The 20,805-nt window shown below is 37.7% G+C and overlaps 1 protein-coding gene across 3 annotated transcripts; it reads right to left on the bottom strand.

Moving 5' to 3' along the window:
* Positions 1 to 2,551: 2,551 nt before the first annotated feature.
* Positions 2,552 to 20,774, bottom strand: INPP5K (inositol polyphosphate-5-phosphatase K). Of its 3 annotated transcripts, none has more exons than XM_063340838.1 (13): positions 20,596 to 20,774; positions 17,906 to 18,013; positions 17,109 to 17,217; positions 14,074 to 14,190; positions 13,563 to 13,735; positions 11,942 to 12,053; positions 11,267 to 11,376; positions 10,655 to 10,681; positions 8,729 to 8,921; positions 8,340 to 8,477; positions 7,720 to 7,803; positions 6,368 to 6,472; positions 2,552 to 5,275 (listed from the first exon to the last, which is right to left on the bottom strand). In XM_063340838.1, exons 1-13 carry the CDS (start codon positions 20,634 to 20,636, stop codon positions 5,177 to 5,179), a joined length of 1,416 nt encoding a protein of 471 aa, XP_063196908.1. In that variant the 5' UTR covers positions 20,637 to 20,774; the 3' UTR covers positions 2,552 to 5,176. The 3 variants fall into 3 exon arrangements, with proteins under 3 accessions (XP_063196908.1, XP_063196910.1, XP_063196909.1); XM_063340840.1 differs by lacking the exon at positions 20,596 to 20,774 and adding an exon at positions 16,448 to 16,569 and having other exon boundaries at positions 17,906 to 17,921; XM_063340839.1 differs by lacking the exon at positions 10,655 to 10,681.
* Between the last annotated feature and the right edge of the window lie 31 nt (positions 20,775 to 20,805).

Here is a 20,805-nt window from a genome sequence, read left to right as displayed (position 1 = left end):
ATCCATCTAGATCTCGGGTATTTTAAGGCTTGCCGTTAGGGGACGATTTATTCAGCCTTCTTGGAATAGCCAAATTTCAACTTTTAACTCTACTACAAACCAATTCCAGATGATAGTGCCCGTCAAAAAACCGCCTAGATGTTAAGATTAATAAGCACCTGACCGTTCAAGAGCAGATACAGAGAACACCATTCTGTTCAGTAATTGAAACGAAATGGCCTGTCACTGTTCTGTGTTTCATACCTGGAATTATTCTTATACTTCCCTTGGCTGTTATAAACAAGATTGTTCCAGTCCAGCAATTGTTTCCTTGACCACTTACTTCCCAATATAGGGTTCTACTGAAAAAGAGATTTTATCACATTTTAAAAAACCCATCACTATCACTTCCGCAAACAAACCCACCCTCCTCAGTAACATGGAGCAATACCTAGCCTATCTTATCTACCTTTCCTACACAGAGAAATTACGAAGATTAGTAGCCTAGAACACGAGGGCTGTTTAACTGGAGTTATTTCTGTGATGCAGATACCAGAATTATGTGCAAAAAAACTTCTGAGAATGGGCTACAACTAAGTGAGAACAAGAGGAAAAAAAAGAAAAGGAAAAGAAAGTAGAAAGACGTTGAAGAAAAAAAGAAAGAAAGAACAAAATAGAAGAGGGAAGAGAGGAACGTAGTGTGGTCTCTGCTGAGACCAAGCAGTACACTTTAAAACCACAGTTACAATAAAGCGCATATTTGATAAACAATGCTGAAACATTCCCTACTAGGGCTGATGTCTGTCTTTGATAACTGTCAGTTTCAAACAAAGTATGGTTAACAGGTTAAAATGTTTGCTATTGTATTTTTCCTTTTTTTGTGGGGCTAGTAAATTCTTATTTTCCAAATTTTTCCACACCGCTGCATTTCCTCTCGCCAGTTTGCATTCCCAGATCTCATACTTCCTCTGACTTCACTGTTTTCCTCCAGTGATTCTTCCAACCTGTGCTTCAAAAGCTCCCACGCAGGTTTTCTTGCTACTTTCTAGACTGCACATATGAGACATTCTTACTTTTAATTGCAGAGCCCTTATAAGGGGAAGATGATGGGTCCACTGTAACACAGGGACGTACACGCAGAGATACGTGTCTTTTCTCAAGTTGAAGCAATTGAACAGACAAGTTCAGTGTAGCTCCTGAGCAGATCAGCTTCCAGAGGAACTCAACGTGTGCTGCAGAGATTCAGCAGGTGCTGAGCGCCGCTGCCTTGGCTGACCAAAGCAGCCACAAAAGGAATAGCTAACTGCACTACTGTGAACTAAACAACCGTAATATTTGCACTTGCGCCTGAAGAGAGTTAAAGATAAAAGAAAGCAAGCTGTGCATATAGACAACTGGCCTCCAACACTTCCGTCTTTACACAAAACTCTCTTTCTCCATTCCCTTTCAAGATTGGTGTAAAGAAAAAACAGGTATAAGGAAATCAGGATATCATCTGTTTAATGCATAAGGTTAAATTGCCGCGAGGAGTACCAGGAACTTTCTGTGATCTCTGGCTCTTGTTATCACAAAAGAAATTCCTTCATTTCAATCACTTTCAAATAGAAAATCCCTATATCCAAGGACAGATAGGGCCATCAGAAATATTGCTGCTAGTAATGCAGACTTCTCAAAAAAGGTATCATTTCCTCTCTCAAGGAAAACCTAATTCAAGCTTTGTTCGACTGACCTTTCCACTGCAGTATATTAATTAAGACAAGTTCATCTGAGTGTCACTTAGTGCCCAAGAACAGCGAAGGAAGTAGTGGTAGTAGAAACAATAGTTTTTATCAGAACGTATTTTTAGGGTCTAACAAACACGCAAGACATCTTAGAAATATTTCCTGTTTACACAGAGCTGTACTATCTATGTGCAATGATACTCTGCACATCCTGAGGTTAGCTAGGAATCAGAAATATAAGGAAGTTAAATAAGGCTATGCTGAACAACGTTCCTGTGTAGACATATTTCCTACTTTAAAATAAATTCTCTAACAGCAAGGAATTAGGAAAAGGTACCCTTGGATGGAAATTTACATTAAAATATAGAAAATTTAAAGTATGAAGTACAATGCAGCAGATCTTTCACGAAGACAAAAAAGAGACATCTCAAATCCTACTGTGAAAAATTCACATTCACTGTGAAAAAGTGAATTTAGAAGAACTTGTTCTTAAGAAAGCAATTTAAATGGCTTCAGCATTTTTACAAGGAAAATATGAAAACCTCCTCAATGGGATAGGGAGGACAGAAAATCCAAACCAGAAGTTCCTTTAATCCTGGACTCATTTAAACGAAAAATAAAATATTAGGTGTATCTGCTTTGTCCAAAAGAAAAATAGTCTTCGTCCTTGCCCTTCTTCTGCAGTCCAAAGCCCTAGTGCATATATTACTGACATATTTCCATTCTAAAATACTGTTGGCATCTGCGCATTAAACATGACTGAAGTTTCCTGGAGAAAGGTTACCATGCACAAATTAATCCTCGCCACCCGAACCGATGTGTTCGTTCTCAAATTAAGAGAGGCCACATAGAACGCTTCACTGCCAGGATTTATTTTAGTGGTACATGAAAAGAAAACACGAGTATAAAAACATTTCCAGTGATTATAACATCCAATTAAAGGTGTTTTAAGAAAGATAAATTTCATCAGAAATTGTATCATTACAGGTCATGGAATAGTTCGAAAAGCTACCATAGGTAACAGTAGTAAACAAAAGTGCTACTGTGTGCATAATACTTAAGAAAGAAGTATACAGTTCTGTGCAGCATCCCACTAACACACAAGCAGATTCAATCACAGCTGCCGTGGGCATTTTCAGCGAAGTCCTGTGGTTCAAAGGATTAGTTTACAAAATGCAGCTTCTATGTCCAGTGATTGAGAGGGTTATCAGCTCTCATACATTAAGGATCTTGAGTTTCTTGCCCATGTAAAGCGGCTGTATGGCTCCCCCTCTGAGCTGCTCATGAACAGCAGATGCACCCTGATTAGAAGAAACTGGATCTTGGTCCACAATAAATCACCAGCTGTGGTCTGGAATTCAAAGACCACTGTTCTTTGAGCTCTCCACAGACACTCCTTCCATGGAGTATGGCAATACAGTTACACAAGTAAAACCAGAAAGAGTACAACTCAGGAACCGCAAAAGTTCTTTGCAATTCAGTAGGGATTTGTCTGATGCCCTAGTTGCCATGAAAAGTTACATATCTGAAAGGTTTAGTGCAAAACAAACTCTTGTAAGACCAGTACAAATGTGAAAATGTTTCTAATATTGTTTCAAAGTGTAATAAGAATGTACAAACTTTAAACCTCAAGGCAGTTTTAATCCATGCAATGAACACAGTATCCTCTGAACCTGCCCTCACTACTTACAACAGTTCCAACATCAAGCATTAAGCTGAGATATAACTAAAATTTGCAGAGGCTAAGTGTTCTCAAACCCCACACCGCAACTATCTAACCAGTTAACCTATGTTATAGTTTCCACAGTATACAAAGACATCCAGAACGCTGATGATTTCATAAAGTGAATGATATAAACAAGTAATTGCAAAGCAAATGGCATATCAAAGTGTTGACCTTCTATCTCAAAAGAACCCTGAAAAAAGTAAGGCTTTGAGGAAAAAAAAGCAAAAAGGAATCCATTCAGTTCTGAAGCAATATTCCAACATAAACACACCAATATCCTTTGCTTTGCTCGTCCTTTTGAACCTAATTTTCTCCTTTCCATCCATAACCAATGTGACAGTGGTGAGTGATTAACTTTACTTACCACACACTGTAGGTAGCTCGACGCTGTGTACCTAGAACATGGGAGACTCGCAAGCGCTCTTTTCTAGCACTGCAGTCTGAGATTCTGTGGAATGTTGGTGCCTCTTCCAATAACATCTCCATTTCCTCATCAAGAAACAAAATAATTTCTGAAGCTAACTACCTTTCAGGTTTTTAAAGGTACATGACCTTCCTTATTCCGTCTCCACCCTCAAGTGCACAGGATCCATTAAGGCCTAAGCACCTCTAGAAAAACAGAAATTTTGCAGACCAATTGCTATAAATTGAAGAGATTTACAATTTTGGTAGCACAGATTATGCCATAAGAAAGAACTTGTTCCATTGAAATTCCCCATTTATAATTCCCGTCATCTTTATAGTAAGCGTAGCAATTATGTGGCAGGATGACAACAGGGAAGTGCTTAAATATGGCTTTGATTTTCTAAATTCTATATAACAACAGGAAACAATCCGGGTTAGTACCATGATCATCAGCTCTTTGCCAACAAGTGCTTTCTGAACCTATGGTCGGCTCACCTATGCTAAAGCATTTCTCCAATAATTTCTTTCAGAAATTGTGTGATCCCGGTTAGCTCTGAGCCAGAGACTAGTATAAAAGTGGTTTTGTTTTACTTTTTTAAATCAGAGGGAGAGACGCAATAGGCAAATTGCTAAATTGTTTTATAAAAGAAGAATTAAAAAAAAGTAAATCAGGAAAAGTGTGTTTTGATAAATGTATCTCAATCTGGAAAAATAAGAAATGGAAAATCCTACAAACAATTACCAGTAAGGCATGAATAAAAGGAATCTACTACCAAGGGAGAATTTACACACTCCAAAGATATTGTTTTCATGTGACTTGTTGCCACATGTGTTTCCCAAAAGGTAATCAGCTTACATTTGAAAGTCAAATAAAGTTTTAAAACAAGCTAACTAGCTGTACCTAATAAATAATTTTTTAAATAACTTAATTTAAACTAAAAATTTGGAAACCAATGATTAAGTGGTTACAGGATAGCAAATCTTGTATCATAAATAAAATATCCTCTACAAAAAAGGAGCAAGCGTAAAAACCTATTACAGATCGCAACTTACTTAGGTTAAATCATTGTATTAGAAATGTTCATCATCTTAAAACATACAGCATTCATTAAGTGCTATTTTTACAGTTCTCATCCAGTGCAAGCGCGTTACTCTCCCCATAACAATAAAAATATCTGTTTCCACAATAAATTATCTTCTATGAGCTTACAAAGTTTCTGAACAATCCTACCTGTCTTACTTGCACTGTCTTACTCCATCTTCTAAGAGTAAAAGCTTATAATCAACTAAGACATAAAGAATCATCTGACTCCTGAATCAGGACCACTAAATGCCCTTTCTGCCTTCAGAACTCATCACGCGACTCCAGATTGTCAGGTTTCTGCATCCAACTGTTCTCTTCCTGTGTCAGATCCTTGTCTATTAATGTTCTGTTAGGCTGAATCTAGAAGAAAGACAGTAGTTAACAAATTAACACATTCAGAAACACTGTGTCGCTCTATCCTATCAATACACCATTATATAAAGATGTCTTACATACTTGCTAGAAACTGAGAAAATTCGAAGTGACATATCTATGCAGCAGTTAGGAAATTTAAAAAAAAATCTAGTAAAAAACCCACTAAACTAATACCAAAACATTAAGCGTCAGGCAAAAAGAAAGGCACGTGGTGTGTTGTATCCACATACAACTGACAATCATGCCGCAGAGTTTGTGGTAGATCTTGCTCAGAGACAACTGAAATACTGGACTTTACAATGTTTCTCACCAATATAGAAAGAAAAATATGAACAGTATCACTGAGATACACCAGCCAGCCCAGTAACTTTCATTACTGTATCCCCTAGGGTAATGGAGTCTCACAGCCATTTAGAAGCCTTCATCCAACAACAATGCAGAACTTCCATTTTAACTATTCTACAACACATTAGCACAGTCATGACAGCATGGAAAATTAGGAACAAACAAAATGATTTTGGCAAAACATGCTTGTGTAGAAGCAGCAATGCTCGGTCACTTCAGCTAGTCTGTGCAGTTTAAGCCATCCTTTCAGAAATTAAACGAAGAAGCCTATTAAACAAATAACTTGGAGTTCCAGCTGCCCTGTCTTTCCCAAATTCAAGTGACTAAATTACAGGAAGTGTTTCTGTGCAAATCCACCACAGAATGGAACACAAAGAGTTCACTTACAATCTATCAGAAACTTGGCAGCGTTTAAGTTGATTTGACTTCTCAACTTTACAGAAACTAGAAACTTAACTCACAGAGCCTGAAGTTCCAAAAACGAAAGCTTAGAGAAAGAAACCCGCCTTATACCATTACAACAACGTGTTGCCATAATAGCTACTAAGAGACTTTTAGCATATCAGCAAATTCTTTTATGGGATGTTATCCAGCACCTATCTTTTTTGCAATTACTTCTGCTGCCACCTCCCCCAGGATTAACACAGCTGCACACACCTACATTCAGATGCATATGAAAGCAAAAGAAATAAAAATCACATCAATATTAATCAAAGCTTCCAAATATATTACCTGGAAAGGCTGGCTGATACCAACTATTGACTGCAAATTATTGCTGTAATAACCAAGCAAAAATTCTCCTCCCATATCAGGTATTTCTGCAGCACTCATGTAAACCTGTCAACAAGAATAGGAATAGGCAATGGGTAATTTCCACAGAGAGAGAAACCGACAAAAAAGCAGTCTCTGCGATTCAGGACACCATAAAAATTAGTATTTATTATTTATAAGTTTTTAAACATAAGCTAAAAAGGATGAGGACAGGCACAACTCATGAAACTACCTGAAAACTGAATCAGGGAGGAAAAGCAAATACTCTTCGCTGTGTTATCAAGCCGACTTGGTTCAGCAAGAAGCGAGAAGAAACCCAGAGCTGTTGGTAAGGGAAGGGGCAAGGCCACATAAGCAGCAAGGAGGGAGATGAACCGCCTCCTGGTGGCAATAAGCTGCCACATGGAACAGCACAGCAAACCCACCGCCTCCGTTTTGTACTACTCTAAAGACCCATGATTCCTAAACTGCAGCCCACAGTATCCTGCTAAAACAACTTCCATAGTGCTTAGATTTCTCAGCTTAGGGATAGGAAACCATGATATCAGAGAAATTTTGAGATTCAAAATATTGACACGATACAATTTGGGCTCTTGTTGCAAACTTGATGCTAACAAAATCTCTAACAAGAAATAACTGCATTCCGTTGTTGGCTGGGAAATCTCATCCATCCTTGCACTCACTGTGTCTCCAAAATTAAATCTGAATTTCTGTTTGCTCAGATAAATATCTCTGGGAACAGATCGCTTGCATTCAAAATAAGTTTTCTTCGTTTGTTTTAAATCACCTTAGGTAATCACTACTAGAAAGCTATGTAACAGACAGCAGTTTTTAAAGAGGGACTAAAACACACAACAGCCAAAATGAAGAAAAGTCTTAAGAAACCCTAATCTGTAGCTGTATTAGATACCTGGAACTAACTGCGTTAGTAACATTAGGTACTTACAACTGTAATGAAAATGACACACAATAAATATTTAAGATACATCAAGCAACTTTGAGAATCAGATGGAAAAATGGCCAGTTACTTCAGTGACAGAAATGGACCAAAATACAAAATGACAGTAGTTTTTAATACAATGAAAAGTCACTACAGGAATAAATTGCTTTTTCATCAATTCCCTTAAGCAATATGATCACACCTGAAGATTAGTAAGAATTAGAAGAGGGATTTTAAACAATAATATCACTCCCAATCAGCTTCAACTGAGAAAGAGGATACAGAACCCGTAAGAGGAAAGGGATATGGAAAAAACAGACCTTGAATGCTACTCTATGGGAAACTACATTAGAAAGAAATACAACCGGCTTACTTGTTTACTGTCTTTAGTAGAAGAAATTTCATCATCTTCTACCCAAGCATAAGTAACATAATCATTCACATGCCTGAAAGACACCTGCAAAGGAAGGTGCAAACCATCAGCCTTCTGAAAGAAACGAAAAACATACCACATGGAAAAATCAAAGTTACAAGAGAGATGTTTTACTACTTCACTGAAGTAATTAAAACACTTCATTTTTAGGATCAAAAAATTTTGGGGACAAGCACACATCTTTTGTTTCTGAGAGGGTGCAAGTGCTCTGTTCTCGCACCCTTCCGTTGGCTTCTATTTTTGTTTTTTTCATCGCTGTATAAATCTTTCGATCTGCAGGCACTAGGGGAGGACAATTCCTTTTCACTGCTTCTGCATCATTTTACTTAAATAAATCACCACATTATCTTAGCAGATAATTTAAAGGGTGTGAAAGAGCTCACATACTAGGCAACTAAACTGTCAGCATAACAGAAACTAACAGCAATGAAGGATAGTTCACTATTTCATAAAGTTTTGCACTAGCAAGAGTCACAATGTCCCATGACAGAAGACTATCAACTACCTCCTCCAGTCATATTCACCATCTTCATTAAAGAGCCACGATGTGATAACATTACCTTGAAGAGTCCAATCCAGTCCCAAGCACTGCTTGGGAATTCAGGCACTGCAGAATAGCTGATCAGAACATCATGTTCTGCACTCCACTCACCCTCAGGATTCAGCGTGACCAAAGGATCCAACAGAAGCGGCTTCAACTAGACAAAAGAACAGAATTTAAAGTCAGTCAACTCTGTCATTCTTTCAGTTATTCTTTTCAAGTTATTCTCTGCCACACCTGCTGTGGGACTTAACTGAAAGGAAATAACCTGGAAATAATCTGCTGCCTTCACTATGAAGTGAAGTGAATGAAACAGAGATTATGACTTACAAAGTTTAGAAAACCAGCTTCTTTAAGGCAAGACTTAGTAAAACAAACTTTCTCTTATCAACAGAACTGAGACAGCACCTCAAGCCCAAAAGTTCCCGTAACAGGTTTGTGATCACTGATGCCATAGCTCATGTGACTGATATAGTTATTCAAAGTAACAGAAATTGTCTGTTCTTCTTCAGAGAATTCGCCTTCTTTGGATGCATTCTGGCAGAGATTTTTCACTCTCCAAAGAATTCTATCAGTCCACGCTGGCTTTCTTTTCTTCTCACTGTAAAAGCGTAAGATAAAAGTGAAATGAGAAGAAGAACAGTTGCCAAAAGCTAAGAATACTGTGCAGAATCTACTCAAAGCTGAAAGACTGTCAGATACGTATTAATAAAAGAAGGCAATCACATCCAAGCTTCATTTTACAGCTCTGTTCAATATGCTTTACAACAAAGGTTTTCCTTAATTTGAACTCAGCTCCATTTACCACAAATAAGTTTTATGGGTTTCTGAAAGAGGAGTAAAATGAAGGGGAGAAGGGCATTTCAATGGGTTAGTTGGCTTCATACAGGAAATGATACTTTCTCCTAAAACACTCCACAAAAACATGCAAGAACGTTGAGATAATATAGCAACTGCCCCAAGCTTCAAATGCATAGCTATTCTGAGAAAAGGGGCATAAACTTAAGGAAGATGTAAGAAGAGTCTGAACGATGTTTGAAATTACTCAAAACATTTGAGAAGAAGTTTCTTTTAACAATAAAAACCGGACAAACTTAGGTAGCTTATACTAATCACAGGTGACAAAGCAATGCTTTATTTCAAGTTCCTGTAACTCATACTGGCCTGCATTTCAAGTTTGCAAGCTATTGCTGTCTCATATCAAAAGGTTTTAAAAATTCCATAATCAAGAAAGTTGTGCCTGCAACCTGCAACTGTGCTATACATCAAGCTGTAATCAAATTCAGAGTTTCCTTTTATACCATATCAATAACAACAGAAGACATGAGCCTTTCGTGGTTCTCTCTGTAGTGGGAGGAAGACTTAACAGCAACTCTCTGTATGGATGTATCACTTCAAATTGAAATGGAGAAAAGATCATACCCTATGAAAGAGGAATTAGAATGGACTGGATTGAATTATAAAAGGTAATGAGCAGGATGTGTAAGGAAAACTGTCAGTTTAATAACTTTGAATATCAAAATCATCATAAACTGGAAATGCCATTTAGTTCAATATTCAATATACTTTCGTTTTACCCCTTCCCACATACAAGTCTGACTCAGCTTTAATAAGGTGGAAAGATTTTAAATGACTAAGGGGTCATATCCCACTTAGTCCAGTAATTATATAAACCGACAGAAATCTTTATGAGCTGCCATATGTCTGCTCTGCTGTGCAAGAAAACACCAAAAGAACAGCTTAAGTTAATACGCTCACTATTTTACAGAAAATGGGATTTTAGATGGGAAAGAAAACCTCAAAATCCACATTGAAAAAGAATCAAAGATAACAAAACACTGTGTCCTTCTCATAAAGCACACTTTTCAAGGGTGCTTGCCTTGAGGTCAACTGATCATGCCCCATCCCACCAAAATATCTCTGCTAGCTTTAACTGCAGCAGAACGCACACAGTACGCGTAAGCATACTTTCTGTTCTTTAAACGAGCCAATACAGACTAGCAGGCTATGAATCATTCTTAGAATGTCTGAGTTTGGATTATTATAAGTATTTTTTGTTAACTGGATTTACTGCTGGTCCCCTTGTATCTCTTCACACTCAATTAGGGAGCAAAATGTCTTTGGATCCAAATGAATAAACTTCCAATATTAAGTGCAACAGCAGAGTAGATAACATTACAGCTTTCAGACAGGTTCAGAAAATCCCTGAAGAAAATCAGCTGTCATCTGATTTTCGAATATTTCACAAAAATCAAATCAAAAGCTCAGTGAGGAGCATTGTTTTGATTCTGAAATATTTACAAATCTATGAAATGCAGAAAGTTCTCTTCTTACTTAAACCAAAACAGGGACTTCCGCTCTCTGGAAGTAAAGAAAAAGATCAGTACAAAATCCCTGTTTTATTCTTCTGTTGAAACATCAGAGTAACACTTAACAATGAACTTTAGTGTCAGAGAAAAACTTTGGAAACTTAAGCTACTCCATTTTCAACTTAAAATAATTCATAAAAACACATTTACATTTATTTTCAAATACTGGCAGTATCAAATGAAATGCTTAAACAGAGAAGGAAAATAAAAATTGCAGACAATTACTCTTTCCCTTTTGCTCATTTCTGACAACGAATGAGCACTTTTAGTATTAAAGAACAAAAAAGAAGTGGCTTCTTTTTGCCCTGATTTATTCTGTTAATCTAATCTTTCCAAAAAGAAAGCTGAGCTGTTTCACTACTTCCCTCATGCAATCAGCAGCCACAGGCTTCTTCAGCCAGAAATATCCATTTATTCAGATCTGACCACTGGAGGAGCCTAACAGAATAAATAGCTCAATAGCCTCAGTTAACCAATACATTCAGGAAATTCAGGTTTGCTTACTAAAGCGATGTCTAGTCAGGCACCACATTCACTCTAATATTCCATGCCTAAACTCATTTTATTATGCTTTTACCTTGTATCATATACATCCGAATAAAGGTCAAACTTGTAGGTGGGTTTAAACTGCAGAGGACCCTCTATGAAATCCTGAAGAAATGCTTCCTTCTTTTTTGCCATATTTAACTGCAGAAATAAAAAGTAAGTTTTAAAGATTATGTTCAAAAATCAAAGCTTAACGGGCAACTGGGAAAGCAACTGAGAAAGCATCTTCCAAGAAGAATTCAACATCTCAGTCAGTACAACATATTTGGAAAGCTAAGTTCAAAAGTGCCTCTCTGTTACTGCCAGGCCTCTTGACATGATCTGTTTAAAAGTTTTGTAGGAGTTCTACTCAAAACAAATTCCAGAATAAGCTTCTCTTAAAAATAATTATTGGGAGAAGAAAAGAGGAGGAGAAATTAAGGTAAGGAGCAATTCACAAGCCGTGAAGTTCAAAGAAAGCTTCGGTCAAACACGAGCACTATAAATGAGTAAGAAACTGAGCAAATGCAGAAAATTTTTGCAATTCATTGGGGTTTATGACTGAGAAGTGACAGAGTGAACAGCTAGATCTGTTCCACCTCATGACTACTCTCAATTTGTGTTAATAGAAATTAGAAACTATGTTTCTAATGTTAACTATGTGTTGTGTTTGCATGCATTAAAAACAAAACAAACAAACCCCCCAAAACAGATTAGAACAACATACCTGGTCCTTTTCCCACAGCAGATTGTAACGCTTGTTATTTATTGATTCTCGGACAAAATGTATGCCATAATCTGCTATCCGGAAGTTTAAATCTCCAAACCAGAAGAGAACACTTAAAAAAAAAAAAAAAAAGAAAAGAAAAAAAACAAGGAAGATTTATAGGAATCCATTAACGCGAGGGAAGAATTCAAGAGAATATAAGCCATTACGCTAATTAGGTGGTCTAATCACTTATATTACTTAATCTAAACATCTTAAATACAAACATTAAGTAGTTATAGATAAGCTTACACAGCGATAACCTGCTGCTAAACAAAAAATTTAAGGAAATTGAAATAGTAAATTAAGTCCCTTGCATTCTTGCTGCTTGCTCATTACTGCCTGGGTATTAACTTCTCCTGAGTCTCCTAACGACTTACATCTCTATTAGAGACAGATTTAGAATTAAATTTTAACAGTAGGTAAAATAATTCACAAAATTCATGACCTATACACCAGCTGGTTATGTTAATCCACTAACTCAGAGCTCTGGTTTAGTGCCTTGGGAAAGCAGGGATTCATACTGGGTGTTTTATAGTTATTAGGAAAGAAAGTTATTATTACGAAGCACTGGAATGTATTATCAGCAATGTTTTAAACAACAGGAAATCTGTTTTTTCAAGTAAATTAACTTCTCTTTGAAAATCCCTACTTTCAAGGATTTGTTCAGGGGTGGATACCCCAAACTTGATCTTAGTGAAACAAAACTTTTATTTTAGTTCCATTGGTAATTTCTTCTTAGAAGATGACAGTAGGTGAATTGGTACACGCCCATGCACATAATCAAGAAAATGAAAACACATTGAATTGAAATATCAAACAAGTAATGACTTTGAAACTCATGTGTCATAAATTTTTACCTAATTTTAATTAACTCATTAATAATTAAAGTGATGTTACATATCTATTCCAGATTTATTTGTCCTCGCAGTTTTATGGGTATAAAAAAATTTTTAAAAATTATCAAACTAAAATGTTTTTCTAAACCCTGTTTTAAATGGTTGTTACCATCTTTAGATTCCAGCACATGAAAACAACAGAACATAGAAATAATTCGTGCAGAATTAAGGAACAGGAGCTCAATTAGTGGTCCAAAACAGGTCTGGTTTGGCTTGCTGCTTTTTTTTGGTGAGACACCTGAGCAGAGTGTAAGTCATATAGCCACAGAAATCATTAGTCAAGGTTTTAAAGGCTGAGAGGCCTTCAGCCAGACTCTAAAATTTCAACAGGAATAAAACCAGCCTAAAACATAACACAAATCTCCTCAAAAAAGGGAGGAAGATAAACAGTTAACACTGATCTATAGGATTTTTGGTACAGATGGACTCTCCAGCACAGGACATGTGCAGTACATACACTAACAAATTCAATGTAATTCGAGACTGGAAGAGAACAGTCTTGCAAAATACACCTCCATCTTTCAGGTTACCTTTTCCTCCCAGGACTCAGGGTCAAGGCTGAAAAAAAGGTATTTAAAATAAAAACGATGGATGAAACCTCCAAACCCCATACTCTTCAGTGCAGGAGTTTATCACATAACAGATAAAAACAATACAGACAGAACAGGGTCTGAACAACTCACTCATGATCCAAGGTACTTGGAATATTCTCTCCTTCAAACTGCATTTCCAGAATTTTCTCAAAGTCGTCCAATCGCTGCTCTGTATTCTCCATGTGAGCTGGCAAGTGGCAGTTCATGAAACAAATTGTGTGACCATAGAGGGACATGCGAACGGTGACTCCTCCTTTGTTCCCCTGGTATGGAAGATGAACAACATTCTCTGAAACTACAGCCAACACCTGCAAACGTAACTAATAACACCACCTATAAATTTTAAAAACTTGCAATTTAGATTTAAATGAATTAAATTTCTTCCTACATAAGTTGTTGTATATCAGCTAACAAACTGGTAAAATTACGGTTTGTGTTGCACATTTGCATACAAAGTTCAAACAAGTGAGTCTCACTGCTTCTCAGTTTAATAATTTTTAAGTAAACCATATATCCTCTCTCCCACTATGAAACCATTCAGAGGCACGCAGCACCATAAGCATAAGTAACCAAGGCAATCAAGTCTCAGATACTTCCTTACCCAGTATCCATACAGGCCTGTGCGTGTGTAGTGGGTATGAATGTCCCGTATGAAGGGAAGGTGGACATGCTTCACAAAGACCAGAAGTAGTAATCCCTGCATGCGAACAGAGGAGAGCTGGAAGAGATACAAAAGAGGGCATGGTCATTTCCAGGGAGGCATTAGGAATTCCTTGGGTCTACTTCATAGGAGCTTTTAGGTGAGAAACGCCATAGGAGAAGTCATGCAATTAGTTCACCAAGCCTGGCTTCAATATTGTGACAAAGTAAATGTAAACACATTTCAGTGCTGTAAAGAATATATTCCTACTGTAGACTTGCTTATGAACAATGTTGATGAATCTCTCAACTCATTAACATTAGCTGTAACACTGCATTGCAAATATGAAGTTGACCTCAAAACACGCATATTCACCCAAACATCTTTAGAGACCTTTCTTCTGCCTCACCAGCCTCTTGCCTCTACCTTTAAGCATCCTGTTCACGAAGAACCAAATCCTTGATTTCTCACTTATAACCTTAATAGTGAACACCTACAAGTCCTCCAATAGGAGCAAGTTTTTCAAACTGTAACATCCTTCAGCAAGCACATGACTAATCCTTCTAAATGCCACTAAAATGCCTAAAAAGCACAGCAGTTAGTCCTAGGCATTTGCAAAAACAATGAGCTGCAAACAGTAGTAACTCTTATCTGCAATGCCTGTAAAAACTGCTTTACTGAACACTTCCAAAGCAAAGATGCTTAGGCAGCACGTAAGACACTGTTTAACCTTTAAGACACTGGGGTTTTTTTGTGGTTTGGGTTGGGTTTTTTTTTCGTGTGGAAATAATCTAACAAAGATGTTCTTAATTAAAAATTTATGAACTTTACAATGATCCTGGCATGAGAGACAAAATTCATTTTAAGTATTTGTTTTAATGATTCAATAAAATACAGACATTGAAATACATTAATTGTAGTTCAATTTTATGCTGGATGAGCTTACAAGAAAGACTACATTAGAATAAAACCTGATATTAATAACAACGCTGAATATAAAACTGCAAACTCAGCCCAACATGTAAAACAGAATTCCTTCTTTCTTTGCCTCCACATCTACACAATTAAATGATTTCAGAATACATGTTAAAGATTTCATTGTCCTTGAACCCAACAAAATACCAAGCAATGTACTGAAATGATGGATCTCAATTACTGGTTGATGCCTAAATATTTCTATCTGATCAGATATGTGGTGTAACCAGTATTCTCCTTTCCATAATTACCTTATTCATGAGATACCAAGATCTTTCAGTCCCTTTATTATTTGCTACATTTCTTGCTGCTGTGGGCCAGTCCCGAGACATTTCTCAAGATCCATATGAAACCTCTTCTCTCTGTAGGTCCTGAACATAAAACACAATGGATCCCTCCTCTGCTGGAACTAGCACTAGTCCCACCAACGCCAAATCAAGCAAAGACCTTTCATAGAGGGGACATGATTCTGTTTATGGTGAAAGAATTGACTGACTCCAGCCAACCTAACACTCTGAAAACGTTATCTGTTATCTAAAGGACAGAATGCCCCAAAGATGACAACTACCCCTCCACACCCAACCTTGTCACAGGTCAGCAAAGAAGGGGTCACTGTTCCTCTCCTCCTCAGCCAACTTCCCAGATAAGTCCTAGCACAAGTTCTCCTCACTGCCTGTTTTGATTTTGACCTGGCCTGACAGTCCCCTCTTATTATTAGAGCTAATCAAGTCCTGCTGAAATCCATTAGGTGGCAGCATCCATTCACTGCTGTGTCCAAAGTGCCACATTTATAAATTAGAATTCAAAATCAACCATGCATACCATTAGGAATTCTTTTTAACTGTCTGTATACAAGGCCTGAATGTCAGCCCACAGCCAAACTTTGAATGTTTATCAGCAATGACTTACACTAGAATGAACAATGTTTTTTCCCTTTTTATAATTCCCAATGAGTCCTTTGTTTTGTTTAATTACAGTTAAAAGAATGGCACAACTACTAAGTCTGATTAGCATGCAGATAATAAAATAATCTCAGAAAAATCACCCTGAAATAATGCTTGATTCAGAAAACCAATACAACATTCAAAAGGCTTTTAATATCTCTCTGTTAGAGAAATTCAGGATATCCTCCTATGTTTACTGTTTGCATTTTTAAAATAGCTAGTACTTTAGCTGATCTTATGCCCCAGATATTACCAAAAATCTTGTTTAAAAAAGCCATACAGTGTTCTAGGTCTTAAATCAAAAACAAAGTCCTCAAAAATATATATATATATATAACCAGTAAAATTCTGGTTTACATACATGCAATTTATTTTCACCTGCAAACAAGTTGGAAAAACAAAAAAAGAAACCTTACCAATCTTAATGAAAATCACTGCCATTGCTTGGGATATTTATAGCGCAAGCAGGTACTTAAGCAGACTACATTAGAAGCATCACAATATAGTTCCCCAATATTGCACAGAGCAAAAAATTTTTCTACAAACAAGAGAGAGATAAAGATATTGTGGCCACAAGAAACATGCTCTTGGCTGTAAGTTTACATCACATTTCATTTTAAATAACCCTTATTACTCTGTTCCTTGAGAATGTATTCTTATTATGACAGGAGTATTTTTCTATTCATTATATGGTTCTGCAGCACTTACACAGGCAATTGTCACTATATCTGAACAACTTCTTTCTGTTTGTCATCTAAGCTGCAAAAGCATCAAAACTGCCCAACTATTTCAAATGAGAAATGAAAAAAAAACGTATGCCCGATTTTTACTGCTAAAATTAAGGATGTTATTATTAATATAGAAAAATTTAAATTTCCTTTATCAACAAACCAGGAAAACACAAGCATGATGAAGAATCACTTCTAACATACATGTACCTATGGAAGTGACTGACACCTGCAAAAAAACACCATCAACTTATCTTTTAGAAAAAGTTTGAGGGAAAAAAAATCCGAATGGAGCTGGACAAGGTATTTTCCTTCACTGCTGTGACACTTAAGAGATGTAAACAATTACCTTGATATATCCCAATGGAGACAATACAGCCATGAAAAAAATGCTCCATGGATCATCAAATGCCAAGTCAGACAGAAAATTTGTGATTCTTGAGTTCACCTCCTGTAAGCTGAATAAATCAAGATTACTCGCACTGTTATCACCTGGTTTTGACAGAATTCATATAACCTTTTCAGAACACAGACCACAACATCCTAACAGACCCCTCTCAGCAAAAGTCAGAAATTTCTTTCTGTTCAGTTTCTCATTTACAAGCAGCTTAACCCATCCGCAGGTCTAACACACCTATATATATACCTGATTTATATACACACCTATTTATATACTTGAAGACAGAGTTTAAGACAATGCTAGACTCAAGATATGTGATGACAAATAACCTGTCAGGTCTTTAAAATTTCAAGAAAGTTTGGAAAACATGATGGCAGATTGTGCCTAATAAGCTTGCACTAATTTCTTTAAAACATGCTGAATTTTGGATAACTTTCATATCAAAATGATTATGCCTCTACGTGCCAACAAAGAAAACAGCAGCCAAAAACTTTATGTGTGTTTAGAAAAAAGATATTCTGTATTTTCTCACAAAACAACAGGAGAAGGAGAGAAGATTCTCTTGCTATAAATCATCTCTGTCCTATGTCACTAACTCTAGTCTTCATCTTCTGTTAGCAATAATGTTAAATCACCTCCTAGGCAGTGATTTACATAGCACAGTCCTCCTGTAACAGACAGTAAGCTGTTGAGACTTATCAGTTTTGCAATAAACTTACAAAGCAAGTTCTCCAACATATACTTACCCTATAACATACATATCCATAGTTGGGCCCAGTGAATTGAGCTGAAGTAAACTAGTGACATCAGGAGGTGGAGAAGCTGTGCCCACATTCCAGGTAACTAAGTGTAGTCTACAAACAAACAAAAATCACACAAAACCAATGATAAAATTGAAATGTGAACAGGTAACCGACCCTAAGAGCACCTGATTTCCCCACAGATTTTCTATCTACAGAAAACAAAGATTTTCTGTCCCTTTTCATCAATCAGAAATTTAGTTATTAGCTAGCATTAAGGAAAAAACCCAAACCCAACAACATAAAAACAAGCAACTAGAGGGAACAAAACCTGAATTCTTGCCACTTATCCTTCAGCTTTTTCCCCCAGATAAGGAAAGCTTCATCTAGAGTGCGAGACACTTCTTCATGAATTTCATCATCCGAGCTGATGTCCTCTACACAAGCCATAAGCTGGGCTACTCGTTGACGGAGCTGCAAGCGGCCACTGGACCCTGTGCTGCTGAAACTTGCAGAACGGCTGCGGAAGTTGTGCAGGTTTTCTAAATCATTTAGGGAGAGGGCTGCTGAATCTTGAAATGCATCTTCGCTACTGAAGGATGCCATTTGCTCAAAAGAAAAGAATAACTCTGAAGGACTAGCCCATTAAAATCTTAAGCATAAAAGAAATAGACGGCTAAGGGTCTTCCAGATCAAGTTTTCACTCATGTGAAATTCAGCATTGCTTCTAACGCAAAAGGACAAATGCAGATGCAGCAACGCTGAAAAAAACTGTAGCAGTACCACCACACTGAAGGGGTTGTTACAAAAGCTGCAATCACACCCTACCTCACACAGTGAATTGTTTCTTCATAATAGATTTAATGTGGTTAATTCTATAAGCTCAAGATTTAAAAGAATTTAGTGTTGATTTGAATCAATCATGTGCCTCTATCTGTAGGCTAGTAGAAATATAATCTCCAGCTCTCAAACATACAAATAGACAGTTCTGACCAAAACCAAGCAAATCTACTGCTCCTCTCGAGCACGGTCAGAAACATTCGTGTGCCACAGGACTCATCTATTATTTTTATAAGACGGTAATTTCAATATCAGAGTTTCTAAAAAGGGATTCACTTTACCATTAGTTTCATTACACGTCAGACAGACTTGAAAAATAAGCTGTTAATTTTCCATCCGTCTTAGGGTCCTATAAGGACCCTATAAACACTGATAGTTAAATAGTGAATCCCACCAATACATCCATTATTAGGGTCGTTTTTTATCCCCCAATCAACTGCCTGCTCAAGGTGACACACAACGTACGTGGAAAAGATGGAAAGTGACCTTGCATACCAGACTAATCCAGTAATCCATAACTTCTCTCACCAATAGTTTCTCTCTATAAGACTACACTGAAGTCAGCCAAAAGCTATTCTACAACAAATTCCTAGGGAAAAGAAAAAAAAAATCTATGTATGCTGCAGATCTAATTTTGCCATCAGAGATGTATCACTAGGGAACTCTCTCCAGTTACTAATTTCATAAGACAATTATCTGATTAAAGAAAACTGAAGTAATACTGAAGTCATCAGACATTACTGACAGGAACTAAATTCCTCAAAGTGCCCAGTATACACACTACTGATAACACAGGAAAGCCTGCAGTGCTAGAATGCACACCAAAAGAAAAAAAATAATTGTAAAATTTTCAAGAACATGCTTAATAATTCAATTTCACTGTAGGTTACGTCTGCAGGAAAAACTTCATAGTGAGGAATGTACACACATCTGCAAAGCAAATAGTCTACAGCATTATGCAGTCCCAGATGTTTACTGATGTTCCCGACTACTTCATAAGGCCGTACAAGCACCGCTCACAGCAGGGAGGGCAGACCAGAGTGATACCAATTTTCATCTGGTGCCACAAAGACAGCCTTCAAAGGGAGGAGGATACCGCTCAAACTACCCTGGAAGCCTTCTGCACCGCTAGAGTACAGCCTCAAGCTTCCCACAAACACACTCCTAAATACAAGCAAGCTACTGAAGACATTATTTAGTGTCACCGATTCCTGAAATGATTCGACATCAGAGAATTTTTTAAGGTCATGGTGTTTATAATACTGCATTAAGATGACTATTAAGATCTTTAATAAAATATTCGTTTCACTTTTTTTTTTTTTTAATTTCCCTGTTACAGACAGCTACTCCACAACCCTTTAAGCGGACTTCTCTCGTGAACCAAGCCCACAGCGAGGGACACCACAACCCATCACCACAGAAGACACAACGTGAAGACACAATGTAAAAACACCATAAAAGCAGAAGCCAACGGTTTTTTCAAGCTCCTTCCTCCTCAGGACAAGTGGGGAATTTGCGGCACCAGACACATTAATACCAAGCGCAGTAGATCTTGCCCTCATTAAAGGCAATAAGTAGGTCTCGGGGAAGTCCCAACGCGGCAAACAATACACAGTAAGCCTCCCTGAAACGCCTCCAGTACCGACGCTTTCAAAACAGAAAATCAGCTTTTCTTCTCTATTCCGTGTGACTACGTAACATCGCCAATTAGTCTAACTCCCCGTTAATAAGCAGAAACACAAGTTTCGCTAATTCCCACCTCATTACGCAACGACTTAGCTAGTTTTACTCCCGTACTGGCCAAAGCCGCCCCTCAGACCTGCGCCTCACCCCGAGCCGCCCCCGCGACCGCTCACCTCAGCTCCCTCACGGCGCCGCGCTCCGCCGCAGGCTCCATCTCCCCACCGGGGCTCCAGTCAGGGACGGCGGAGGGGACAGTAGAGGGAACAGGGGAAGGGACGGAGGGAAAGGGACAGCCCGGCCCGCGGCCTCCTCGCTCCCCTCAGCGGCGACGCGCCCGCTACCGCCAGCGCCCCGCGCCCATTGGCCCGCGTGACAGAGGGGGC

Source organism: Chroicocephalus ridibundus, chromosome 7 (genome assembly GCF_963924245.1).
Source record: "Chroicocephalus ridibundus chromosome 7, bChrRid1.1, whole genome shotgun sequence".
Taxonomy (NCBI): domain Eukaryota; kingdom Metazoa; phylum Chordata; class Aves; order Charadriiformes; family Laridae; genus Chroicocephalus; species Chroicocephalus ridibundus.
This window is presented reverse-complemented; position numbering and strand designations above follow the sequence as displayed.

Coding starts and splice junctions, on each gene's coding strand:
- INPP5K (XM_063340838.1), bottom strand. CDS start 20,636: ATGGAGCCTGCGGCGGAGCGCGGCGCCGTGAGGGAGCTGAG. Junction 17,218..17,905: donor ATGGATATGTATGTTATAGG/GTAAGTATATGT, acceptor TGATTTATTCAG/CTTACAGGAGGTGAACTCAA. Junction 12,054..13,562: donor CCAAGTACCTTGGATCATGA/GTGAGTTGTTCA, acceptor TTTTTTTTTAAG/TGTTCTCTTCTGGTTTGGAG.